This window comes from Kogia breviceps, chromosome 2 (genome assembly GCF_026419965.1).
Source record: "Kogia breviceps isolate mKogBre1 chromosome 2, mKogBre1 haplotype 1, whole genome shotgun sequence".
NCBI lineage: Eukaryota > Metazoa > Chordata > Mammalia > Artiodactyla > Physeteridae > Kogia > Kogia breviceps.
Genome location: NC_081311.1, coordinates 201800013 through 201827647, shown reverse-complemented (window position 1 = coordinate 201827647; position 27635 = coordinate 201800013). Strand labels below are relative to the sequence as shown.

Below are 27635 nucleotides of genomic sequence, written 5' to 3'. Positions count from 1 at the left end.
TGGTTGCCTGGCTGTGCTCTCCCAACCCACGGTGACCAGGTTGGGCTTCTGGACCCTGACTGTTAACACTCGTCAAGGGAACGTCCTAAGAGTTGTTTAGTTCCCACAGGGCCTTGGCGCCCAAGCAGGCCTAGAGGGTGAAACTTCTGTTCCAAAGGAAGCGCCTTAAGCCTCTGGAAAGCGACCCACAGCACCCTAAGCACTTACCTTTCTTGTGAGCTTGGGGACCAAGGCTGTCCACCGACCCAGGTGCGGCCGGGGGTCCTGCCCAGGCCCGTGGCAGTGACACACCCCCTCTGGCCCACTGCACGTCCCCTTCAACATGCCACATAGGATGTGCTTCTCATCTCCAGATACGATGTTGAAGTTTTGTTGCGTCCCCAAAGGATGCACTCTCAAATGTTTGTTCCAAAAAATACTTTATTCATTAAACAATATATCCATAATCTATAACATGATCCAAAAATACAGATATACATCTTTACATTATTTAATAAAAAGATTTACAATATTATCTTTCCTTTACAAAGAGAACATCAATAATAATTCCTTGAAAATACAATGTAACATTCGTGTTAAAGCTGCATCATCTTGGACGAGATGTGGTCTGATGAACACCACAAGTGCACACTAGGAAGGAACCTCACAGAACTCTCTCCTGAACGAGAACATTTTTCTTAGATGTCCCATTTAAAATTCCTCTCGACACAGGTAATGAGGACCAACCACTGTTCACTAAAACTTGAGGAAAGCCTGAAACCTTCCACGCCGTGACAGGTGTCCCAGCCCCGCACCGGGTCAGGCCCTGGCTGTGGCCACACAGGGAAGCTGCTCTTCAGACAGTGTTACTGCTTGAAGCAGTCCTCGCCAAGGGCTGCCAGCGATGGGTCAGGAGGCGGCCACTGTCCCCACACACCCCGCAGCTCCCTCACACCCACCCCGTCACTGCTGCCTGAGGCTGCGTCCGGCGCCTGCTGCCCTGGGCGGATGGGACGCCACCCAGCTCACGTGGCCCTGCCAGCACCAGGTTCACGTCCACCTGCTCAGGGGCCCAGCCTGCAGTGGGGACAGTCACACAGGCCTCAGTGTATGCGGCCCAGCCACGAGCCCAGCCACAGAGGCCCAAGTTTAACACCTGCTTTTATTGGTGCAGCATGTGTTCTCCTGCAGGAAAACGAGAGGCTGTTTCTCCAACTGCCAACAGATAAGAAAGACAGCACTGGAAACAAGGGAACAACTCTGCTTCTCCTCTGCACGAGAAACCTCTTCCCCCACAAGTAAGCCCCACAGCCACAGAGGGCCGGCACTCTCGCTTGCTCAGAAATGCAGCGACGGCCCAGGGCAGCCTCCACCTCGGCGAGGGTCGGGCGGGGCTCCAGAGCCGCCTCCAGCATCAGCCCCGGAGCCCCGCGAGCATCCCAATGAAGGTGGGGGGCCTCAGAGGACGGCGCGAGCAGCATGGGCTCCAGCCGTCCCCTCGGGCCAGGACGTGCCCGACCACATGGCCACCGCGTGTCTTCTGTCACAGGCAGCACTGGCGTTCAGGGAGGCCAAACAATGCTCCGGGGACTCTTTCTACTCTGCTCATGTTTTCCGTTTTCTCCTAAGCTACGTGCATATTATTTTGGTGATATTATTGTAACCAGCAAAAAGTAAACACTAGAAACATATAAGCACAGAAACTTTAAAAAAAAAAAAAAAAGGTCCACACGTGGGATGTTACACAGTGACAAGCAGGATGGTACCATCGGACTTTAAACAAAAGCTTAAGACAGAGAAGTCGGTCATCCTTCCTGGGAAACGACCGCGGCCTCAGGAAACCAGGTGAGAATCCCAATTGAATCAGCCAGCAACCTGCATCCACAAACACCATCGCTTTCCCGCAATAACAGCGGGTGTGAAGTGTTCAAAGATGAAATGCAAATATTAAATTAGCTTCTAAAGAATCACCACAGGCTTACTGTACTTACCTACCTTCTCCACAAAAACTGGTAAAAGAGTGAAGAAAAAAATTTTTTCCACGTTTATTGCCCACAATCCTTAAACACCTGTGTTAACAAAAACCTAAGTTACTGAATACCAACGCCGCTGGGTTTCCAGCCAATGCTGAGACTGAGGGTGCTGACAGCACTCGTCCGGACACGGCCCCCCTTCTCTAGGGCAGCAGAAGGGCATCGGTTCTAGAAAGCCGTGCAGCTCCGGGATCCTCCAGGGACAAGCTGCAGCAGCGGCTGACCCCCTACCCCGTCCCGAGACTGGACAGGCCACACGTGCTGAACCGACCTGCCCACGGTCATCTGGAATCAAATGCCATCCATCAGCTCCCTCCAGAAAGGACAGAGTCGGACACGGGGCGCAGGCGAAGCCCCACTGGGAAGCTCAGACGCAGACCCCAGCCAGACCCCGCTTTCATCTGCTGAATATTAACTACCTCTGCGGGGAGTGGCCCCGTCTAGGACACAGCCTCACAGGTTCCCTCTGCTTTCTTTCCTCTCCTTGGTGAATATTAGAAAATAGGAGGAGCATCTATAGTAACAAGACCTCAGGAGGAGGCGGGTGTATCATTCCAGACGGCCTTCCTTATAAAGCAAACAAGGTTCTTCGAAATTGGGAATCTCAGCCCCAAGTCTGTCTCATGGACTTCTGGCCTGAATACAGAAGCAGGTTTCCCTTCCGTAAATGCACGCCAGAGGCTCTCAAGTCCGAGGACACCTGCAGAAGTCACGCTTTATGGACCATCATCACACACGGAATCAACACACCAAAGGTATGCAATCTACCCCAACTACTACCAAAAAGATGGTTCAAAGTCGGTTTGGTGAATGCTGTTTAGAGAAAGGACACTCTAGTTTCCTAGCTTCATCCAGAACTGCTATTGTGGCACAAGAAATTCACAAATCACATCACATAATTGTCTCCTCAATCTAAGCTGCTGATCTGCTGTGCAAATAAACAGGTTTCAAATCAGCCCCTAGCGGCCTGGACTCACTTCATATTCACACAGACCACTATCTTCATGCTACCACGATAATTCATCTTCACAGTAAAAACGCCAGGAATTCCCAGGGAAACAGAACATCAGCCCGTCTGCTGGGCCGTCTCTTATCGTTCGCTAATGGAGAGCCGTCTACTCCAGAAAGTAAACCCCTCGTGGAGGGAAAGCAGGAGTCCAGACGAAAAGGCAGTGCACAGCGAGGCTGAGACCGCTGCCGCCCGGGAGAGCCGACCCTTCCCAGGTTCGCCGCCAGGCTCCGCATGAACCACACTCTCAGTGAGGGTCAGGGTGCCGGCAGTGGTGCCGGGCTCTCGGGGAGCAGCCCCAGGAAACCACAGACAGATAACCAGGGCTCACATCTCCAGCTGCAAAGCGATGGCAGTGTACCAGGCACGCACACCCCTCGAAGTCCTGGGGCCACTCGCTGTGACCGCCATGCTTGGGGCCAGGGGTCTGTACGAAAAGTCATGAGAATGGAGTCACTGTGGTAAGTCCCCTAGGGTCACTCCTCTGGGCAACAGGGCTCAGGTGGCTTCTTGTTTGTTTTAGGAAATATCCAGAATTACAACTGGCCATTGAGTTATTAAATATCATTGGAAACAAGGTCATTTTAAAATGAAGATAAAATATTGCGACGTGAACGAAGGGATATATTAACGTGATCTTCTGGTCCGGGCGTCCGCCTCTTCCTTACTTCTTCTTTCTCCTTTCCTGAACACACCGTGGACAGAACCTGTGATGAGAAAGGCACAGTGAGGGGCCCTCTGCACGTGGGCGGCCAGACCCCGTTTCCAGGATGGCTGGACGCTGCGGAAATGGCACCAGGACAGAGACCCACAAACGCAGAGAGTGCAGCCTTCCCACCGGGGAAAACCCCCCACATGGGCCATTCCATCCAGCACGTCTGTTCTGAAGTTGGTGGATAAGATACGGTCGGCGAGAGCATGGTGTTTACACACGAGCATTCCGCTCGATCAAGCTCATGGGTCCTCCCTGCGCCATGAGAGCGCCACTGGGACCGAGTGGGAGGTGAGCAGTCGGGCGGGGCCCCTTAACCGGGCAGGAGCAGACCCCCACCCGCCCTGTGGGGCTGAGCGGGCCCTGCTGACCCTGGGCAAGCAGGTTCCAGAGCCAGAGACACAGGAGGCTGCTCTTGGTCCTCCTGGGCCCTGGCAGCCCCAAAACAGAAGGGAGGCAGCTGATCCCGCGTGATGCAGCTGCCCCGGCCCCGGCCACCAGCACCTGGTCCAGGCCAGTAAGTGCACCCGGCCCTACCGGGCCCTGGGGTGGAGGGCAATGCTGCACCAGTGAGCACGGCGTGCAGACTCCCAGACACGGGCTCAGGTCTCAGACCTAGGTGGGAAGCAGCCTGCTCTCTGCCATCTCCCAGGGGAGCCCAGGGAAGCCGGGAGGTAGACAGCAGCGGACTGGGGCCACGCCCTGGCTTCCCGACCAGCTCTGCCCGTCCCGCCCTGTTCCCAGCAAGTGGCGGGCAGACCCTCTCCTCCCGAAAGGAAATGATTTTCCAGTGCCTACTAGACTCTTCCACCCAGAAGTCCCACAAACAACTCGAACCCACCACGTCCAAGTCAAACTCAAATCGCCCTCCCCGCCTCCTGTTCCCGGGACTTCGCTTCAGCACAGGTCAGCAAAAACAGATTTCATGCACACTAAAGCTGACGCTGCCCACTGAACACAGGACGGATTAGATGGCGCCATGACCCATGGCGCGACTCCTCGATGGAACGGAAAGCCCGCGGCGCTGAGGGTGCCTGCCCTGCACCCGGCCAAGACCTGGTTAACGTTCTTCATCTTTCGTCAAAGCTCCCCGGGGAAGGACTCTTCATTCTCCATTTGCATCTGTGATCATCTCTGCCTCACTCAAAGAGTCAGAATGGCTGTGGTTTGGGGGAACAGGAAGTGCAGGTCACCCTCGATCAAGGACGGGGTTGGAGCACCGACTCTTTGCACAGTTGAAAATCACATATAACTTAGTTGGCCGTCCACACCCGCAGATCCAACCCACCGGGAATCACAGAGCACGGCAGTATTTACCATTGAAAAATATCCGCATCTAAGTGGTTCAAACCCATGTTGCTCACAGGTCCCTACGTTATGCAAGCGTAATAAAAGCCGCAGCCCCGCGTGAGGTGGGTGGGTGTCCCCTGCAGCCCAGGCCCAGGCACCATGACCAGCGGCAGCGGGCAGGCCCTCGGCCCAGCCGCTCACCCAGTGCTCCAGGAAAGCCGGCGCCCATACTGACCACTTTCCTTTGGGCTTCGTGGTCAGGTCCACACAGGCGAAGTGAAACCACTCGATGGGGCACTGCAAGGCGAAGAAGGAGGTGGTCAGCCCCGCGCTCGGGGTGCCACCCGCCCCGAGGGCGCCACCCCAGGCCCCAGCGAGGCCCCACTCACGTCCGGGTTGTCACAGCCGATCATCTCCCCGTAGGACACCTGGTGGCACAGGCAGTAGGTGGGCTCGTTCGGGTCCACGGGCATGTCCAGCACGTCAGAGGGATGCACCGACAGGATGGTATCGGTGAACTCGGACCTGTGGGGAAACGACGGCGGTGAGCAGGGGGGTGGGGGACAAGCTGCCCCGGATGGTGCCAGACAAGGCCGTGCACGAAGGCGTGGGAGGGTGTCAGGGGGAGGCACTCACCACTCAGCATCCGGACCAGTGCCCCCGGGGACAGGAACCACGCCTGGCCCCGGCACCCCCCAGCCTCCCGCGGCCTCTCCCCAGCCAGGGCAGGCACACGTCACCACCACCAGTGGACACCTGGCAACATCCAAGGACCCACCTGAGCCCATCCAGGCAGCCCAGGCATCTGAGCAGCCCTGACTCTGCCAGCTTGCCCTGCACCTCCCCCACAAGAAGGGCCACCACCTCGCCGCGAAAGCCACAGGAGCCCCTGCTCCCCTCGCCTTGCCCTGGCCCTAACCCCCAGGAGCCCACCACCACCTACCCAGCTGCCCCCTGTCAGCAGGGCCGCCCTCACCTGCCCACGCCAGGGAAGCATGCAGGCCTGTCACCCCGCACCCCCCAGCTGCCCTCTGGGCTCCACCCACAGCCCAGCCAGACCCCTGCACCACCGCCCTCTGATCCGCTCGCTGCCTGCGGCTCTGCAGCTGCACACAGGGAAGGGCTCGTGGAATCGACTCTCATGTGTTTCGTTATTTAAAATAAAAACCGCGAGCTCAGGCTGGTGTAGACAGTACGTTCCCACCAGTACAGAAAGAAAACCCTCCCTCCCCCACCCCCAAAATAAAAAGCACAGGCGCAGATTCAAATGCGTACTTGCTAATCAAACACAGCAAGTCACACGAGGAACACAGCAAAGGGAAAGCTAAGACACGGCGGCTGCTGGGCGATCTGAATATACTGATCGGGGTGAAACGAAGAAAATCTGGTCCCCAAAGGGATTCACTGCTCACGTGCTCCCTGTGCACCAGGGTCTAGAAACACGCTGTGCCTTTGCAACCGGCCTCCCGGCCCAGCAAGGCGTCCCGGCCGCACACCGTCCCTGACACAAGGCGTCCTGGCCGCACACCGTCCCTGACACAAGTACGACCGGTGCCCGTGCAACTGCCACCCACGGCCCTCCCTCTGTGTGGGCTCTGCTTTCCGTCTCTGGGGACGTCACGGAAACGCGTCCGGGCCCCTGCGCTTTCAAACTGCTTCCGGCACAGCTGCGAGCAGGCCTTCGGGCTGGGGCGCTGTGTCACTGCCCGCGGGGTCCTGTCCTGCCGCCAGGGGCCTCCCTCCCAGGCACCTCCCGCGGAATCAGTGCAAACCCCCGCAGCAGCCACCCACCAGCGGACTCGCGCCTCTCCTGCGGTGCTTCTCGACTCTGGCACAGACCTCGCCTCGTCTGCTCCGTGCGTTCTGCTTGAGGCTCGACCACGCTGCACAGTTCCAGCTGCCGCGCAATCTGCGCCCGTCACCCCGGGTTCAAGGGCACTGGCCGGGTGCATGGCAGTAGGAGAGGCTGCAGGGCTTGTGAGGACGCCCCAGTGAGGACACCCCCAGCCAGCAAGCAGGCCTGGGACCCCACACCACCGCCCCTCCAGTCTGACCTGGAGGGGCCTCTGGGGTGGGAGGGTGGAGGGAAGCGGCCGGGAGGTCACGGGGGCCCTAGCCCACGAGGGCCCTTCTTGCTGGCCGAGCCCATCCCTGGGGCAGGCCAGGGCGAGCCCCCGGGCAGCAGTGCTGCCCCCGACTCCGGACCCCGGGACGTGGTGGGCACCCTTCACCAGCCACCCATGGAGCCCCACGCGCATCGCCCCCCCACGCGCATCCCAGGCGCTTCAGGACACGCCCCCCGACAGGCACCGCTACTCATCCTCAGGAGGAACGGCCCCCGCGTCCGCATGCAGATCCTGCCTGGCTCACGGGCCGTAAAGAGAGCTAGGACGCACCCGAGGTCTGGCGCTCGCCATTTGGGTGGCCCCCCTGCTCGGCCCCGCAGGGCGACAGGACCTGCCTCTGACCCTGGAACTGCAGCCTCACCCCAAGGCAGGCCGTGAAGCCACAGCGCCGGCAGGCGGAGGACACTGGCCCGCACCCGGCCCGCGGGTGTCCTGTCCTCTCCAGACACGGCCCCGGCCCCGTCCTGTCCCAACGGCCCCCAGGGACAGGGCGCCCCCGGTCACACGGCAGAGCGGGCCTCAGCACCCCCGGCCCCCTCTGTCAGTAAACTGGGGCAGTCACGGCACCGCCGCCCGGGGTGGCCGTGGAGAGCAAACGGTTCACGCGGAAGCGCCAGGTCCAGCTCGACTTACCGAGGGCTCTGCCAATGTCGCCAGCCCTGACTACCCCTTCTCACCTGCCACTGCTGCGGCCAGCACTTCGAACAGCAGCCGGCGACACGCACGCCAGCCCCGCTCAATGAGGGGGAAGCTACGGGCCCGGCCGGCTCCAGCACGTCCGCAGAGACAGGGTGAGACACCCGGGTCATCCCCGAGGTGTGAGCCATGGCCAGGCACGCACCCGTCAGGGAGGTTCCCACTGCACCAGGGAGCCAGGGTCTTGTCCCTCCAAGGGGACTCACGGAGAGGAAGGGACACAGGAGAACACCTGCTCGTCCCCAGAGGAGGCCGGCACACCTCCGGGCCCTGAGCAGGAAGGTGCGGAACACTGCTGCCACCGCAGGGTGAAAGACAAACCCGACAGACTGCTAAGGTCATACTTTAAAGACACTGGACAGCTGTGGAGTGACACAGGCCAGATGCCCTAGGGCTGAGGAAGGGGCAGCAGCCGAGGGAGCGGGCCATCCGTCTCCCCTGCTTAGCCGAGGCCCGGATGCCCACTGGGGACCACAGCGACTCTGCAGCACCCTGCACACACGGCCGTGACCCTACAGTCCATTTACTGACCCTGGGGCCAAGCAGAGGCTGCAGAGTGACATCCCTGGTCTCTGAGCAGCCAGCCTCCTCCTCCAGACCTCCGCAGGAAGGCCTCCGCAGGAAGGCAAGCCAAGCACTGCCTGCAGAGAGCCACTGGGGCAGCAAAACAGACGCTCTGGCTTCTCCGTCAGGAGCCAGGAGGCCCCCTGCCACCTTTGCCACCCCGCCCCAGGCCTGCTCCATCTGCCTGGACCAAAGAAGGGCAAAAGCCATTCTGGGGGAGCACAGGGACCTCCCTCTCCAGCACCTCCAAGGCCAGACAATGGAACAAGTACATGACGTGAAAAAGCAGGAGGGGTAACCAGAGGAAAGCAGGCAGACAGAAGCGGATGCAGAGACGACCCAGATGTTAAAATCAGCAGAGAAGGGCTTTAAACACACATTATAAAGAAAATGTAAATAAGAGAGATGCAAATATGGAGAATTTTCAAAAAGAAACTAAAATCTGTAAAAAGGAAATCAAATGGGTGTTCCAGAATGAAGACTACAGTATGCAGACTTACAGCTGACCCTTGACCAAGGCGGGTTTGAAGTGCGTGAGCCCACTTACACACAGGTTTTCTTCAGTGAGTACATGGTACAGTGCTATGTGACCCGCGGTAGGATGAACCCTCAGATGTGTGGCATCTCAGACTCAGAGGGCTGACGGTAAGGTGATACGTGGACTTCCAGCTGCAAGGAGGGCTAGCGCCCCAAGCCCCACATTGTTCAAGGGTCACCTGTAACATTTACGGTCTCATCCATCTGCAACGGACACAGCCTAACTGTTGCCACACAGTCAACAAACATCCACCATAAGGCAGATGCTTTCAATCACCTCTGACACAGGTCTCATGGCCCAGCATTAAACGTCCTGCCAGATCTACAAAACCGGCTTCAGTAAGAACACACACAGGTCGATGCATGCCCCCGGATCACCCTGCAGAGCAAACAAGAAGGAGATGCACTGTCTAAATGCTCAACAAAAAGGCTCTCACAAGGGTTCACATCTCATCAGCAACATCCAGACTCTGGAGAATGCTACAAGCCAAACAGCGCAGGTCCTTCCAGAAGGAAAATTATGAAGAAAAGAAAGGGATGGAGAAAAACTTACGCATTAAAGAAACTTTACCTAAAAATGACCCTGACGAAATAACAGGTACTGAACTGCCCTCCTACTATGAACAAGTAGAAAACTGGACAAGATACCTGAAGTAGGAGTTTCCAGACACTACACAGAAGGCAGCAAAGGATAGCGATCCTGAGAAAGAAAACAAGCCAGGTGAGACCTACGACCTTCTCAGCTTTCTGCCTGGACACACTTTCCACAAGCCAGTCCTTAGAGGAGCAAAGCCTGCATGTCTAGAAGGAGGGCAAAACCAAAGCTCAGGGAGGGTGAGGCTGCTGGAACTTGGGGGCAGGGTGCTGGAAAAGAGGAAGCTAGAGAGAGTGCACTCTGGAAATCTGCAAACAGATCCATTTGAGTTTTTAGCTAAAGATTAAGCTGCCTGTGCACAGAGTGACAATCCACAAGGCCAGGCAGAGAATACCAGGGACCCATGAGCTGAACAATTCCCAGAGCTCACACGCAGCCTGGGCAACATTCAAGTTCCAACCAGCCAGAACGGAGAGACCTCGTCAAACACCAAATACATTCAGAGGAGAACCCAGAAGGGTCACACCTTAGCAGGAGGGTTTAACCAACCCTAGAGTAAAGGCTACTCTAACCTAGGGGTTGGCAAAATACAGCCGCAGTTGGCTGCCTTTTCTACAAATGAAGTGTTAATGAAACACAGTCACATCATTCATCTACATATTTTCTGTGGATGCTTTCAATATTAAACAGCAGAGTTGAGTGGTCACAACAGAGACAATATGGCCTACAAGCCTAAAATATTTACTACCTGGCATATTAAGAAAAAGGTTTTTTTAACTAACGTTAAAAATGTGCCTACAAAGGATCAAGCTGCTCCACAGGTGATTAAACTAGTGACAAAAATTTTAATGAATTTTTAAAATTCAACACCCATTAAACAAAGACAACAAAATCCTGATATTCAACCACATGACACTGACACTGTCTTAACAACGAGTCAAAAATTACTAGATGGGGGCTTCCCTGGTGTTGCAGTGGTTAAGAATCCGCCTGCCAATGCAGGGGACATGGATTCGAGCCCTGGTCCGGGAAGATCCCACATGCCACAGAGCAACTAAGTGCGTGCGCCACAACTACTGAGCCTGCGCTCTAGAGCCTGCGTGCCTAGAGCCTGTGCTCTGCAACAAGAGAAGCCACTGCAATGAGAAGCCCACTTACCACAACAAAGAGTAGCCCCCACCCGCAGCAAATAGAGAAAGCCCACGCACAGCAACAAAGACCCAATGCAGCCAAAAATAAATTAATTTTTTTAAAAAATTACTAGACGTGTGAAGGAGGAGGAAAATGTGATTTACAACCACAGAAAAAGCAGTCAACAGAAAGAGACCTGCCAAACTCATCAAAATGTATGCATTAAATATATACTGTTCTTTGTATATCAATCATACCTTAATAAAGCAGCTTTAAAAAAAAAAAGAAATAGACCTGGAAATGACACAGAATCAGAAGAGAAAGTTTTTTAAAAAGCTGTTGTAAAATAATACATTCAAAGATATAAAGAAAAATATATGTGTAATAACAGAAATGGCAGGTATATAAAAAAAGAAACAGAACTTCCTGAGAAGAAAATTTCTTAAATCAAAGATTCACTAAAGGAGATCAAGATTAAATTAGACAACAAGGAAGAAAAGACTTGAAGATAAAGTAATAGAAACTATCCAAATGGAAGCGTAGAAAGAAAATTTCTGACAAAATAATACGCAGAGCCTCAGTGATCTGTAGGAAAATATCAAGCACATGTATGATTGGAGTCCCATAAAAAGGACAAAAGAGAACAGAAAAAAAAATTTGAAAAACTGGCTGAAAAATTACAAATTGATGCAAACTATAAACTAACAGTTCCCAGAAGCTCAATGAACTCCAAGCAGAAAACACACAAAAAACACACGCGAGGACACATCATAATTAAACTGTTAAAAATCAATTTGCTGTGGGGCTTCCCTGGTGGCGCAGTGGTTGAGAGTCTGCCTGCCAATGCAGGGGACACAGGTTTGAGCCCTGGTCCAGGAAGATCCCACATGCTGCGGAGCAACTAAGCCCTGCGCCACAACTACTGAGCCTGTGCTCTGGAGCCCGTGAGCTACATACACTACTGAGCCTGCTAGCTGCAACTACTGAAGCCCGTGTGCCTAGAGCCCATGCTCCACAAGAGAAGCCACCACAGTGAGAAGCCCGTGCACTGCAACGAAGAGCAGCCGCTGCTCGCCACAATGAGAGAAAGCCCGCGTGCAGCAATGAAGCCCAACACAGCCAAAAATAAATAAATAAAACAAATAAATTTTTTTAGAAATCAAGTTGCTAAATGGAAACCTTAGAAGCAGCAAAAATAAATAAAGCCACTTATATACAGAAGAACAAAGATAAGAATTACCACTAATTTCTCATCAGTATCAATGCAAGATGGAAAACAACAGGACATCTTTAGTGATGAAAGAAAAAAAGTCAACCTAAAACTTTATATCCAACAAGAATATCCTTCAAAGATGGAAGTGAAATAAAGATATTTTCAAAGAAACAAAAACAGAAAATTCATCACCATCAGCAAACCTGCACTGTAAAAAATGTTAAAGAGGGCTTCCCTGGTGGCACAGCGGTTGAGAGTCCGCCTGCCAATGCAGGGGACACGGGTTTGTGCCCCAGTCCGGGAGGATCCCACATGCCGCGGAGCAGCTAGGCCCATGAGCCATGGCTGCTGAGCCTGTGCGTCTGGAGCCTGTGCTCTGCAACGAGAGAGGCCACAATAGTGAGAGGCCTGCGTACCACCCACACCCACACCCACACCCACACCCACACCCACACACACACACACACACACATTACAGAAGGTTCTTCAGGCAGAAAAGAAGTGATACCAGATGGAAATCTGCATCTAAATATAGTGAAGGGCATTGGAAATGGTAAATATATGGACTAAATATAAAACTTTTTCTCAAATTTTAAAATGTGTTTAAGATAAGCAATGATTTAAACCTAAAACAATAACAACAATATATTCAGAGACTTATGTCATATATAGAAGTAAAATTTTTGATAATAACACAAAGGACAAGAGGCAGAAAACAAAAGAATACCCACGTAGGCTCTTACATTAAACATGAAATAGTATAATATTATTTGAAATTCTTTGTGGTAAGTTAATAAAACAGGACACAGCACTTTCACTGCCAGGGACCTGGTTAGATCAGGGAACTAAGATCCCGCAAGCCATGCTGCGCAGCCAAAAAACAAACAAAAAAATAAAAAATAAAAAATAATAAAATGAAAACTAAGATTTCTTTGAGATGCCATTGACCCCCACTTAAAAAAAATGGAATACTGAAAAAATACATGATTAATCCAAAAGAGGACAGGAAAAGAACAGATGGGACAAGGAGACAACTAACAGCAAGATAGTAAATTTAAATCCAACCATATCACTAATTACATTAAATCTGAATAGTCTAAATAGGGCAATGAAAAGAAGGAAATTTTCAGACTTGATAAAAAAGCAACACTCAATTATTTGCTGCTTTCAAGAAACTCACTCTAAATACAAAAACACAAATGTGGTGAAAGTAAAAGAATGAAAAAGGGAAAAAACACACCATGTAAAAACTCACTGTAAGACACCTGGAATGGCTATAGTAATATTAGACAAAACAGACTTCAAAACAAAGAATATTATGAAGGACAACAAAATAATGATAAAGAAGTCAATTATTTTTAAAAAACCTAAATGTGTATGTACCTCCAAATAACAGAGCTTCAAAATATATGAAGCAGAAACTCACAGAGCAGGAGGAGAAATAGACAAATCCATGTCTAGAGTTGGTGATCTCAACACTCTTCTCTCAGTAATTTATACAAGTAAACAGAGTATCTGTCAGGATACATAAAACTTGAGCAGTGTGTCAACAAAGTTATATAACTGACATCTATCCAACAACAGTAAGATACACATTGCTTTCAATTATATATGGAACATTCAGAAAAATAGACCATAAACCATAACCCAAAACTTAATCACTTTCAGATGATTTCAATTACAGAAGTTCTCTGATCACAGCAAAACTAAATTAGAAATTGAAATTAGAAAGTTACCTTCAAAATCTCAAATTATTTGGAAGCTGAGAAACATACTTCTATATAAGCTACGGGTCAAAGAAAAATCACAAAAGAAAACTTTAAATATTTTGAATGGAATAAAAATAAAAACATAACATATCAAAATTTGTGTGATGCAGCTAAAACAGTAATTAGAAGAAAGTTTATAGCTTTAAATATTTATATTAGAAAAGAAGGGAAGTATGTAAATCAATGATCTAAGCTACTTCCACCTTAAAAAGCTAGAAAAAGAAAAGCAAAGTAAATCCAGGCTAAGTAGGAGGACAGAAAGAATAAAGATATTAGCAGAAATAAGTGAAATAGAAAACAAACAGTAGAGAAAAAAACTAAAATCAATGAAACCAAAAGCTAGTTTTCTGAAAAGATCAAGGCAAAATGAGAGAAGACATAAATAATCAATTTCAGGTCTAAAAGAGTTGAGCATCAGTACAGAACCTATAACATCAGAATAATAATAAAGTAATATTATGAATAACTAGATGTCAATAAATGTGACAACTTATATGAAACAACAAATTCCTCGGAAGATGTAGATTACCAAAACTGACTCAAGAAGAAATAGAAAGGTTGACTAGTTCTATAACTTTAAAGAAGTTGAATACAGCATCAAACTGTATACTTAAAATGAGAACATTTTATTGTTATGTAAATTATTCCTTAATGAAGTTAATCTAAAAGGTTAAAAAAAAAAAAGCAACAAGACTAAACTATAGGGTCCAGGAGTGCACGTGTCGGGGACAAAACTACAAAGAAAGAATGGAAGTGAACACCCTGTCTGTCTGGGTCTTGTGTGTCTGGGGCTGAGGAAGTGGTGATTCTGACGGGGTAAGGGGAAGGGCCCCCCAGGGAGCGTTAGTCACCGACCAGGCAATGATTACAAGGATGTGCCTCTTATGGTAATTCGTTAAACTACACATTTGTTATGTGGTCTTCTGCATCTGTGCATTACTTTACAATACAAAGACACTATTTGGGTTTTTTTTTTTTTAAGATAAAAGTTTAAACACCGGGTTTAAGAACCAAAACTTTTCTTTTGTCGAAAACTAACTCTTCTGAGCTCTCCCCATAACTGTCAGAATCATCTCCACAGAAGCCCCTTGGCATTTTAGCATCTTCTATGAAGCAATGTTACACTATCTTGGAGGATGAAGCACCACATTCATATTCTATGAAGCTATCTTGGCGGGTAGGGGGTAGCAAGTGAGAGAGTGCTTTAAATGAAATATTCTGAAGTTCAAGTTAAATGACATGGATATTTAATAAATGCAGTCACACAATTTTAAAATGAATACATCTAAAACATGTATTTATATATAAAATGATCAACAGATGTGTATTCAACTACTAGGGAGTGGCTTAGCTTGAACTGCACCAAACATCACCGTGTCTCTTAAAAGGCAGGGCACGCAGTGGCTAAGAGAATGAGTTCTAGAGTCAGACTGCCTGGTGCAAACCCAGGAGCTCCGAAGCCTCGGTCTCCACGACTGCAACACTGTTCCCTCAAGTTGCTATGAGGACCAACTGACCCGGCACGGGCAAAGCCGGAAGAACTACAGCACACCCGGCACGGGCAAAGCCGGAAGAGTTACAGCACGCCCGGCACGGGCAAAGCCGGAAGAACTACAGCACACCCGGCACGGGCAAAGCCGGAAGAGCTGCAGCACACCCGGCACGGGCAAAGCTGGAAGAGTTACAGCACACCCGGCACGGGCAAAGCTGGAAGAGTTACAGCACACCCGGCACACGGGCAAAGCCGCAAGAACTGCAGCACACCCGGCACGGGCAAAGCCGGAAGAGCTGCAGCACACCTGGCACACGGGCAAAGCCGGAAGAACTACAGCACACCCGGCACGGGCAAAGCCGGAAGAGCTGCAGCACACCCGGCACGGGCAAAGCCGGAAGAGTTACAGCACACCCGGCACACGGGCAAAGCCGGAAGAACTACAGCACGCCCGGCACGGGCAAAGCCGGAAGAACTACAGCACGCCCGGCACGGGCAAAGCCGGAAGAGTTACAGCACGCCCGGCACGGGCAAAGCCGGAAGAACTACAGCACGCCCGGCACGGGCAAAGCCGGAAGAACTACAGCACACCCGGCACGGGTAAGCACTTCCTCAGCCTTAGCAGTCACCGGTGTTTCCATCCTGAGCAAATACCAATGGTGTTCTTCAGGGAAAAAGAGAAAAAAAGCACCTCTCACCCTCCTTTATGCTTCTTCTTCTTTGGGGTGTCTTCTTCTGAGGTCCTCCTGCCACGACCCCGGGAGCCCCTCTTTTCTTTCTGACCTCGACCTTCTGAAACAATAAAGACCACAACTTTGTTCACAGATTTCACTGAAGCAGGACAAGATTTACCCAAATATGATATTTACCATAATGTTCCTAATACACTTATCAGACAAAATTCTTCAAAACTCCATAGTTAACAATAACAAAATGAAGAAAAATTAACAGACTTGCTTTTTAGCCCCCGTCCTCCAGAGCTTTCGAAGTCGCTGCCCTCCATCTTGTCCTTCAGGTCCGCCTCGAAGCGAGCCAGGTCCGCATCAAGCCTCCGGATGTGCTTATCCACCTACACAGAAGGATGCTCACACATTCCGTTCGAAACTCAGAGCAAAACGCCTCAGGGTCACAAATGCTCCTGACGTCAAGCAGAAAGCACTGTCTGGCCCTTAAATTGAGTCTAGAAGTAAAAATACTCTGCTAGAACAAGGCCTGCTATTTCCAACCTGATGCAAGGGTCTTTTTTCCCCACATTGTTCCCCATCAACAGAATAAATCCTACTCAGGGAAAAAACCTTGAAGGCAGGCAACAATGAGAAACAGAGCCATAAGATGCAATGAAGTAAAGGGCTGAGGACCTTGGATACTAGATCCTGACGTAAAATCAGTAAAATGTGAAGAGCTGTAGGTTCGTCAACAGAAAATGACTGTTGAAGACGGAGTTCAGGACAGAGCTGGAAGGAGGGACCGCACAGGACAACTGCCCGTGACAGAGGGGATGTTCCTGTAGCTACAAGGACGTCATGAGACACAGCACCAGCTGGCTGGTGACAGCAGTCCAACATCGTCCATCACAGCCCCCAACTGGAAATGAACCACAGTCCTAAGCTTCATTACACGTCAGAGAGAAAACGGACTGTCTTAAGGACGTTGATCACACCTAACTCCTTGGAAGACAGGCTGATTACTCAAAGGATTTAGCACACTGGAGCATCAAAGGTCCCAAACATAAGCATTAAGCTCTCCTCCTAGAGGATTCTCTCTCAAACACAACTGATTTCAGGCTTTAAAAAATCAGTTTGGAGCTTCCCTGGTGGTGCAGTGGTTGGGAGTCTGCCTGCCAATGCAGGAGACACGGGTTCGTGCCCTGGTCTGGGAAGATCCCACGTGCCGCGGAGCGGCTGGGCCCCTGAGCCGTGGCCGCTGAGCCTGTGCGTCCGGAGCCTGTGCTCCGCAACGGGAGAGGCCACAGCAGTGAGAGGCCCACATACCAAAAAAAAAAAAAAAAAAAAAAAAATCACTGTTTGTTTTATTGGGGGAGGCAAGGACGGGAGCCTCACTACACGACCTCATGTGCGTCGCAGAACGGCTCTGTGCCATCTTGCAAACCCCAAGAGAAGCGGAATTGAGAGGACACTGGACAAAACCAATCCTAGGACTTTACCTAAAGCTGACAAAAATAAGCATTAAAAGTATATATAAATGAACAAGCAAAACGGGCACAGGACACAAGACCGCAGTAACGGTCCCAGGACGAGGACTCCTCCGATGTGCACTTGCTCTCTAGCAGCATCGCTCCACCGCAGCCCAGCCTCCACCTCAACGCCCTGTTTCTGAGCAGCCTCCCCCTTGCTGCCCGAAAGGGAGGAGCCTGTCTGTGGGAGGCACCGCCCCTGCGCCGCTTCCCCACCCCCTCACCATCTCGTAGGTCTGCATGGCCAGCTGCACCTTGTCGTCGCTGTACTCCCTGCACTTGCTGTAGGCGCTCTGGATCTTCTGCAGGCGCTCCACGCGCTGGTCCGGAGACAGAGTCTTCACCGCGGAGATATACTCTGCAGCCAGGATGTCGATCTCGGCTTTCTTGTCTGATCGAGTAATGGGCAAAAAGCCAGGACACGCTCACCAGACTGGCAACCAATAAAGCTTGACAATGACAAGTGCCAGCAAAGACGCGGCTGGCCCAAACTGGCCGCCGGTGGCGGGCACAGCTTTCCCAAACACTTTGGATCAGGGACACAAGCAGACACCCCGACCAGGGCAGTGCGCCCATGACAGTCCCAACGTACGACGCTGCCCCAGCAAGGGTTCATCGTGCCCTCTTGGACTCTCAAGTTGGAAGAGTCCATTTATTATTGTTTGAATAATAAATGATGTGCTCACCTTACCTATGACCCAGCAGGCTACTCTCAGGTACATACCCTCAAGATTTAGAGGCCAGGGTACACATGGGAAAACATTCATAACTGCAGATAACAGAAAACAAGCCAAACGTCCAATCTACAGTAAAACAGGTAAATAAGCTGTGGTCCATTCACACAACAGAACGCTACCCAGCAACAAAAAAAACATAACAACATCGGTTAATCCCACAAAAGGTGACACTGAGCAAGAAAAGCAAGACACAAAGGAAAACACACTGCATGATTCCATTGATGTTAAAGGCAAAGACAGACGCAACTCTTAAGTCTGGTTTAGAGAGGTGAGAAAACCATTCTTACAGGTGAAAACTCAGGGTGTACCCCTTGGGGAAGGGGGGCCTGCTCATGAGGATCACACAGGCCCCCAGGCACTAGAGGCTCCATTTCTCCAACTGGGGAGAGGTTCTCCAGGTGCTATTTGCTAAGCAATCTACAAATGTTTATGCTTATTTCTGAATACAAATGCTTTATCTCACCATAAAAGAAATCTCTGTATTCACTAGTCAGGAAGCTGTTCCTTAGTGAAAACCCACAGCTATTCCAATCTTGCAAAACATGTGCCCAGCACAATGAGTGAAAAAGTGCCCATACCCAAGCACATCACCATGAAATGTAAAACCTCAGGGATAAAGAGAAAAGCCTACAAGCTTCTAAATAGGAAAGGGAAAAAAAGATCACGTATTCAAAGGATGAGAAACCCAAATGGCATCAGACTTCTCAATAGCAACACAGAAGCTGGGAGACAATGCAGCAACGCCTGCCACATTCTGGGGGAAATGCCTGTCAATCTGGAATTCGATACCCAGCCAAACTATTCACTGCTGCATTTTCAGACATGCAATGGTATAAGAAATTTACCCTGCCGTAAATTTCCTTCTGGAAGCTCCCAGAGAAAAGGCTCCTCTGAAACAAACGGGCAAATCAAGAAGTAGTATGTTTACAACCTAGGAAACAGGGCTCCATGCCAAAGAGGAGCAAAGGGAGAGCCGAGGAAGACCTAGGGCAAGGCATGTGTAGCAGGCCCGGAAACAGTCGGCCCGGATGAGACTGAAGGACAGAGGCTCCAGGAGAGAGGTCTCCATGGAGAGCACACACAGAACTGGCAGGTAACCTGGTGCAGCAGGCACACTGAAAATGAGGAAAACAAAACCAACAAGCAAAGCAATTAAGAACTCCAAGAAAAAGACAGTTACTCCAAACAGGGCATGTGAGCATGGCATGTGGTAAACTACCGACACAGCAGCCCAGGAAAGAAACAGCGTCACTGGACAGCACAGCATCACCACAGTTCAAATTCTAGTCCATTACACCCAGGAGACGGGGGGAGGGAGCTGTGTGCGCATGAACCAAGCAGGGCACAACTGGAGACATAAATCTTCACTTTTTGTAATGACTGAATAGATAAAGTCTAAAACCAAAAGGAAATAAAGTAAGAAACAGCAGCAAAAATGAACTGTTTAGAAATAGGGAGTTAAATACCAAAAGATCTAAAAGGACTGTTTAAACTATGTACACATAGTTTGAAAATAGAAAATCTTTTAAAGGAAAGAAAAGGTAACAAATATTTTGACTGCGGGAGAGGATGACGATTATAAAGATGTGACATGGAGACGTGTAGGGACACAAGGGACTAAGTTTGACTCTAAAGACTCAGCACTAGGGGCTTCCCTGGTGGTGCAGTGGTTAAGAATCCACCTGCCAGTGCAGGGGACCGGGGTTCGAGCCCTGGTCCAGGAAGATCCCACACGCCACGGAGCAACTAAGCCCATGTGCCACAACTACTGAGCCTGCGCTCTAGAGCCTGCAAGCCACAACTACTGAACCCACAAGCCACAACTACTGAAGCCGCGTGCTGCAACTACTGAAGCCCGTGTGCCTAGAGCCCATGCTCCACACCAAGAGCAGCCACCGCAATGGGAAGCCCGCACACCACAACAAAGAGCAGTCCCTGCTCTCCACAACTAGAGAGAAGCCCTCGCGCAGTAACGAAGACCCAATGCAGCCAAAAGTAAATAAATTTAAAAAAAAAAAAAAAAAGACTCAGAACTCTCTCTGACACACTACCCAACACCTGCAGCCCAGGCTGGACAGCAGCCCACTGCCCCAGGTCCCTGGAAGACCAGTGCGCCACCCCCAGGATGCCGGTGCTCCACTCCTGGACTTGGGGAGCTGCTCCCCACATCCTAGCTGTTCTGAAAGGTCTGAACCCACCTTCTGTCCTCTGGTCCAGCTCTCGCATCAGCTGGAAGTTCCTCTGAAGCTCACAGGGAAGGTTCTCGATACCTGAAACACAGACACATGCTTCTCAACAGCAGGACAAAAACCTGCCTTCCAAACTTCATACTTCAAGGCTACAAACAATAAGCCCATCCTGGCTTCTGTTTCTGTTAGGGTTTGGAGAGAAGAAGAATCACGGTATCTTTTTCCAGGGACACGAGCCAAACATTGAAGACAGTGGGGAATCCAGCCCTCCCCTATTTCACACTGGCAATAGGCTGAAGCGCTTCAGAACTTGTCAGAAGCTCGAGAAGTCAGAGGCGAGCAGAGGGCAGACCCCAGGCCACTCCTTCCCCGCAGACACCCCACCACAGAGAACAAGCCCAAACCCCAGGTCCTCCTTGCTCTCCCCCGACTCTACTGTGAACTCAGGGCACTGGGTGGTGCCCACCAGGGCCGTGCGGTAGAACTTTATGCCAGGACAGCGTTTCCCGACACAGCACGCACTGGCCACACGGGGCTACTGAGCACCTGAAATGGGGCCAGTACAACTGAGGGACTGAACTTCTCATTTTACTTGAGTTTATTTAAAATCAAACAGACTGTGCGGGACAGCACAGCTAAGGACCCTGCCCCACACTGCTCTCCTGTCTGCACGGCCAGGCTCCTAGTCCAGGCCAAGCTCCCCACCTGCCCGCAGCCAGGACGGGCCCCCTCCACAGATGACCACTCTAAGAGCTCTAATTGTACAAAGCTGCTGCTTAAGTCCCAGTGCTTCCCAGCTCTCGCAGAGAGCGGCACTGACCCACCCACGGCCTCCAGGCCCACCACGTCCTCCCTGTGGGCTCCCCTGCTGTCCTACCAGGGCTCTCAAGACAGTGCCACCCCTGCACCCTCAGACCTGCTGGGCTCCTTCATGACCTTTAAACTTCTGTGAACTTTTAAAAACTCTCTCTCTCTCATTTGAGGGCCAGTTCCAGGAAAACAGGGATCATGTCTTCTTGGCACACAGCAGGTGCTCAGGGAGTGAGCAGGGGCCTCCGTCCGCAAGCCTTCACATGGGTGTCCCTCATAGGACAGGAATCGTGTTCCTCAGACCCTCCTCCTGGGGCCTCCTGGGCAGTCACCGGGTCAGAGGAGGGAAAGCCACAGCACCCCGAACAGGCACCTGAGTGTAGGTCTCTCCAGTGCCAACAGTGGGGAAGCCCCTCCCTCCACGGTGCTCTCCGGCCCAGGACACTGTGCTCAGGTTGGGCCATGCCTGGGAGACCCCCTTGGGGAGGGCTGGATCCCCACTGCCTTCCCCGGAGCCGGGGTTCACTCCCTACTCTCAGCAACCTCGGGTGGGGGTCTGGGTGCCCAGGACCGGATGACTGAAAATCCCCAGTGCAGCACAGGGCTCCAGAGCTACCGGGCAAAATCCCCACCAGCCCGCATCCCCAGACCATAACCCCCGCCAGGGCCAGACTGGAGTCGGACCGCAGGGCTCAAACGTGGGATCGCCACTCTCCAGTGAGTGACCTTGACAAGCTACTTAGCCTCTGACGCTGCATCACCCCCACTGTGAAATGCGGCAAATAACCACCTGCTCAGGAGTCCTCCAGAGGGTGCAACCTGTGTGACGCCTCGGGACGTCGGCCCACTGTGATGATCACTGCCTTGAACACCCTACCCACACGCCTACGTAGCGCCCCCAACCCCCTGCACAAAGACAGGTGCCCTCAGAGACCCTCCACGCCATCATGCCTTGCAGATGCACGAACTGAGGCTTGGAAGCGACTCCCAGGTCACAGCACAAGCAGACACAGAACACAGAACCCCCAGGCCCTGGGCACCCCAAACCCGGCCCAGAGACCCAGGGGACGGGACTCGGAGGGGCGGGGCCTAGATTGAGGGGCGGGTCCGAAGACGAAGTGGGCGTGGCCTCGTGAATGAGGGGCGGGGCCCAGCCAAGGAAGATGGGTCCTAGGGAGGAGAGTGGGGCCTATGGCGAAAGTGGGAGGGGCTGAGCCTGGGAGGGTGGAGCCGAGCCGCGCTGACCCCGCCCAGCAACCGCCGGCCCCGCCCCGCCGTGACGCACCTGGAATTGGCGCGACCGTGACGGCGGGACCCCGCGCCTCACCCCCCGCGCCCCTCCCTCGTGGGCCCTCCCGCCCCGCGCATGCCTCAGCCGCTCCCGCCGTCTCCGGGCCGTCCCGCAGCCCCCACGTGCCCAGGGGTCCGCGCGCGGAGCCTAGTGCGCGGGGTGGGGCGCGGCGGGGGCAGCCCGGCCAGGGCGGTGGGCCTAGGGGACGCGGGGGGCGCTTACTGTCCAGGTAGTGCTCCAAGTACATGGCAGTCGCCATCTTCGTCTGCGGCCGCGCTCTGGGTCTGCGCGGGCGGTGGCCCCGCGAGAGGCGGAGGCGGGACCGGCGTGGTCACTATTAATGAGCTCCGCGCGCTGATTGGTCGCCTTCCGGGGCGGGGCACCGTCTGAACCCGCCCCACGGCTTCCGGTCGGGGCAGCGCGAGGTGTCGCGCGGGAGCTGGGCGGTCCCGGCGGGGCGGGCGGAGCAGGTGTCGGGCTGCGGGGACCTGGAGCGCGTCCCGTCCCCTAGGAGGCGTGGCCTCCGGGGCCAAGCGGACCCAGACTCCTGCGATTCCTGGGGTCGGCCGGGGGCAGTCTTTCATCACTGAAAATGCACGTTTAAAGGTACACCCTCCTCCGTGAACTCTTCACTAAACCCCAGGCAGATATTTAAGAATGGAAACACGTTCATTGTTTTGCCAATTTTATCTTCATTGTAGAAATTCAAACTGTACAGGGATTTACAGTTTCCCAACCTCCCGAAGTTACAGGACTGTGATTATCTTGCTCACCTTTCAATCTAAATGATAGCAGTTTCAGTGCAACCTTTCTGGCCCCATTTAATGCTTGATGTGAAAATGCACACACGCGCGCTCGCGTACATAATTGCACACTACCCACCTTTTTATTGTTTTAAGTAGATAAGTGTTTTTATTAATAGACTTTAGAGCAGTTTTTGGTTTTCAGAAAAATCGAGAAGGAAATATAGAGTTCTTATACACCCCCTCCACACATACACACGGTTTCCTTCATTATAAACATTTTCCATGGGTGGGGTACATTTATTAAAATTGATGAAGCAATATTGTTACATTGTTATTAACTAAAGTCCATGGTTTACATTACAAATCATTCTGTGTTGTACAATTATGTTAAGTATCCACCATTACAGTATCACACAGAAGAGCTGCACTGCCCTAAAAATCGTCTGCTTCTCCTATTCATCCCTCTCCCTGCCCCCGAACCCCTGGCAAATACTGATCTTTCCACCGTCTCTAGTTCTGCATTTTCCAGGATGTCATATAGTTGAAATCATACAGTATATAGCGCTTTCAGATTGGCTTCTTTCACTTAGTAATAGGCATTTTCCTCCATTCCTTTTTGTGGCTGGATGGCTAATTTCTACTTTTTTTTTTTTTTTTTTGCGGTATGCGGGCCTCTCACTGCTGCGGCCTCTCCCGTTGCAGAGCACAGGCTCCGGACGCACAGGCTCAGCGGCCATGGCTCATGGGCCCAGCCGCTCCGCGGCATGTGGGATCTTCCCCGACCGGGGCACGAACCCGTGTCCTCTGCATCGGCAGGCGGACTCTCAACCACTGCGCCACTAGGGAAGCCCTCATTTCTTCTTAATGCTAAAGAATGTTCCATTGTCTATATGTTCCACATCTTATCCATTCACCTATTATTTAGTTATCTATTTTTGGCCATGCCGCCCAGCACACGGGATCTTAGTTCCCCACCCAGGGATTGAACCTGTGCCCCCTGCAGTGGAAGCACAGAGTCTTAACCACTGGACCACCAGGGAAGTCCCTCCATTAACCTACTGAAGACATGTTGGTTGCATCCAAGTTTTGTCAATTATAAATAAAGCTGCTATAATCATTCGTTTTTTGGTTTTTGTGTGGACATTTTCTTAAACTCCTTTGGGTAAATACCAAGAACTGTAATTGCTGGGTCACACTGTAAGATTATGTTTAGTTTTGTAAGAAACTGCCAAACTGGGACTTCCCTGGTGGCGCAGTGGTTAAGAATCCGCGTGCCAATGCAGGGGACACAGGTTCGAGCCCTGGTCCGGGAAAATCCCACATGCTGTGGAGCAACTAAGCCCCTGCGCCACAACTACTGAGCCTGTGCTCTAGGGCCCGCGAGCCACAACTACTGAAGCCTGCTCGCCTAGAGCCCATGATCCGCAAACAAGAGAAGCCACTGCAATGAGAAGCCTGTGCGCCATAACAAAGAATAGCCCCCACTCGCCACAACTAGAGAAAAGCCCGAGCATAGCAACAAAGACCCAATGCATCCAAAAATAAAAATTAATTAATTTTTTTAAAAAAAGAAAGCACCCACCAAACTGTCTTCCAGAATGAGCTGTGCCATTTTGCATCCCCACCAGCAACGAATGAGAGTTCCTGTTGCTCCACATCCTGGCCAGCATTTCGTGTTGTCAGTGTTCTGGATTTTGGCCATGCTGATAGACATGTAGAGGCATCTCATTTTATTTCCAGTTCCCTAAAGACAAAGGATGTGGGGCACCTTTTCACATGCATATTTGCTACCTGTACATCTCTGGTGAGGTGTCTGTTCAGATCTTTTGCCCAGTTTTTAAGTTGAGCTGTTGGTTTTCTTAATTGGTGTCACACTATCCACTTTTCTACCATTTACATTTTTAACTTAATACTCTTCACAAATTCTGGCCATGTTTTACTCAATTTTATGTCATTCTGTTTATTAGCTATATTTCACAGTGTTAGTGTACCATACTTTAACAGACTCCTAATAGATGAACGATATTTTGATTGTTCCCAATCTTTCATTACCATAAATAGTGCTCTGGTGAACTATTTGTTCATACACCTATATGTATCTGTTCCAGTTATCTACTGCTGCATAATAAAATACCTGAAAACTTCATGGTTTAAAAGAAGCATTTTATTAGAGCTCACAATTTTTGTAGGTCAGGCGTTCCGGCAAGGCTCAGTTAGATGATTCTTCTGTTCTGTGTGATACAGTAGAGATCACTGGTGTGGCTAGAAGGCTGCATTCAACTGGTACCAGGGACCAGAGCACCTACACACTGCCTCTCCAGCCCAGTTGTGCTTCTTATGTGGCTGCTCAGGGCTTCTGGAGATTTCCAGGACGCCCTGGTGGAAGCTGCTAGACTCTTGTGACCTCACCTTGGTCATCCCAGGACATCACCTCACCACATTCTATTGGTTGAGTCTGGGGCCAACCCAGACTCGAGGGGAGGGGAAAGTAGATCCCCACCTCTCAATGGGAGGAGTAGGGCAGTTGTGGCCATCTTAATCTACCACATTGTCTTATTCTTTTTAAAAAATATTTATTTATTTTTTAGTTCTTTTTAAAAAATATTTATTTGTCTGCACCCGTTCTTAGTTGCGGCATGTAGGTTCTTTGTTATAGCGTGTGGGATCTAGTCTCCTGACCAGGGATTGAACCCTGGCCCCCTGCATTGGGAGTGTGGAGTCTTAACCACTGCACCACCAGGGAAGTCCCATCTTATTAGTTCTTCAAGGTAGATTCTTAGAAATTGTATTGCTGGCTCAAAGGGCACGTTCTAAGTGCTGGTATTTCTAAATGCATTGCCCGAGGGGAAGGTTATACTGACACTCCATTGAGTATGTTTCTACTTTTCTTAACCCTAGATTTCACCAGGCTTTATTATCTTTGCTTAACATGATAGGGAAAAAAAAACCCTCAGTGTTTTGTGTTTGATTTCAAGTGAGGCTAAACAGATTTTCACACATTTGTTGGCTGTTTGTAGTTCTTCTATCATTTTATGTCCTTCACTGTTTTCTACGGGGAAATTGGTCTTCATGCCTTTCATCTAAAAAAAAATTCTTTATTATGAAGGGTAGTGGTCTTCCTGTATCATATAATGAAAATAACTCCTCCCAGATAGTGATGAATTCTCTTACAAAGACCATTTTAGAAACTGCAAAAATGAGACATGATTCCCTAACTATTGGCGACTGAAAAAAAGCGCACATGGCTTCCCTGGTGGAGCAGTGGTTGAGAGCCCGCCTGCCAATGGTTCGTGCCCCGGTCCGGGAGGATCCCACATGCCGCGGAGCGGCTGGGCCCGTGAGCCATGGCCGCTGAGCCTGTGCGTCCGGAGCCTGTGCTCCGCAACGGGAGAGGCCACAGCGGTGAGAGGCCCGCGCACAGAAACAAACAAACAAACAAAAAAACCAAAACAAAACCGCACAACCTAAAACTTGAGAATTCAGCTTTATTTGTCAGACTTTCTGGGAGATTGCTCTGAGGAGGTAAGAGAGGAGCCAGGATCTATGAGAGTTTTTGCAACAAAAACTGCGCAGTCGGAATATCAAAAGAATACTGTTAATTAAAACAGACACCTCAAGTTAATGGATTTAACACTTTTCTATGTATGGGAAAATTAAAGAGTCTGGGCTCACTGAAATCATTCCTCTGTTGTGCACCTTAACTATCTAGGGCCAGGATCCTGCTTTTCTCCCTCCTGAATCCCCTCAGGGTGCACCGTCAGGGGTGTCTGCAGTAGCTGCCGGCTTGATGGCTGCAACATCCTTTGTTTACTGATAGGGCAGAGAGTATTTTTCATCCATGCTTTTTTTCAGTATGTTGCAATACTTTAGATAAATCTTTGATAACAAATTTCAACCTTGGGACTACTGACAGTTTGGGACCAATAAGTGTCTTTGCTGGGGGGCGCCTCTCCCGCGCTTGTAGGATGGCCAGCAACATCCCTGGCCTCCCCCACTAGATGCTCGTAGACCCCACCCCAAGCTCTGACAGTCAAAATGTCCCCCAGTCAAGAGCCACTGCTTTGGGGGAAGGCTAAGCTACTCTAACAAAGAAACCCAACCAAAATCCACTAGCACAGAAGGAATTTTATTTATCGAACAGTCCAGGGGCCAGGCAGCCATGCTCCGCAGGGTAACTCAGGGACCGGGATTCCTTCCAGTGTGGCGTCTGCCCCCAAAGGGCCTCGCCATTGTCTTCATGGTCAAGGATGGATTGCAAGAAGGTGGGGGAGTTGGGGGAGAGGGAGAGTGCTTCGTCCACTGTCTGAAGGCGCACACACCACTGCTGCTCACATCTCATTGGCACTAACTTAGCCACCTGGCCCCATCTACCTGCAGGAAGGGCTAAGCGATGGCATCTAACAGGGCAGTGATGTGCCCAGCACAATCTTATTCTTCTGGAAGTAGATGAGTGCTATGGACTGAATATCCCCCCCAAAAGTCATAGGCTGAATCCCTAAACCAGCAGTGCGACCGTATTTGA

General features: G+C 51.0%; 1 protein-coding gene across 6 annotated transcripts; it reads right to left on the bottom strand.

Moving 5' to 3' along the window:
• Positions 1-402: 402 nt before the first annotated feature.
• Positions 403-22730, bottom strand: ING5 (inhibitor of growth family member 5). 6 transcript variants are annotated; one of them, XM_067027401.1, is made up of 9 exons: positions 22590-22694; positions 20276-20347; positions 17565-17731; positions 16104-16215; positions 15845-15935; positions 5413-5548; positions 5259-5320; positions 4790-4893; positions 403-3728 (listed from the first exon to the last, which is right to left on the bottom strand). In XM_067027401.1, the coding sequence occupies exons 1-8, from the start codon at positions 22624-22626 to the stop codon at positions 4839-4841; spliced, it is 732 nt and encodes a 243-aa protein (XP_066883502.1). In that variant the 5' UTR covers positions 22627-22694; the 3' UTR covers positions 403-3728; positions 4790-4838. The 6 variants fall into 6 exon arrangements, with proteins under 6 accessions (XP_066883502.1, XP_066883501.1, XP_058907784.1 ...); XM_067027400.1 differs by having other exon boundaries at positions 15845-15938; positions 22590-22677; XM_059051801.2 differs by lacking the exon at positions 4790-4893 and having other exon boundaries at positions 15845-15938; positions 22590-22730.
• Between the last annotated feature and the right edge of the window lie 4905 nt (positions 22731-27635).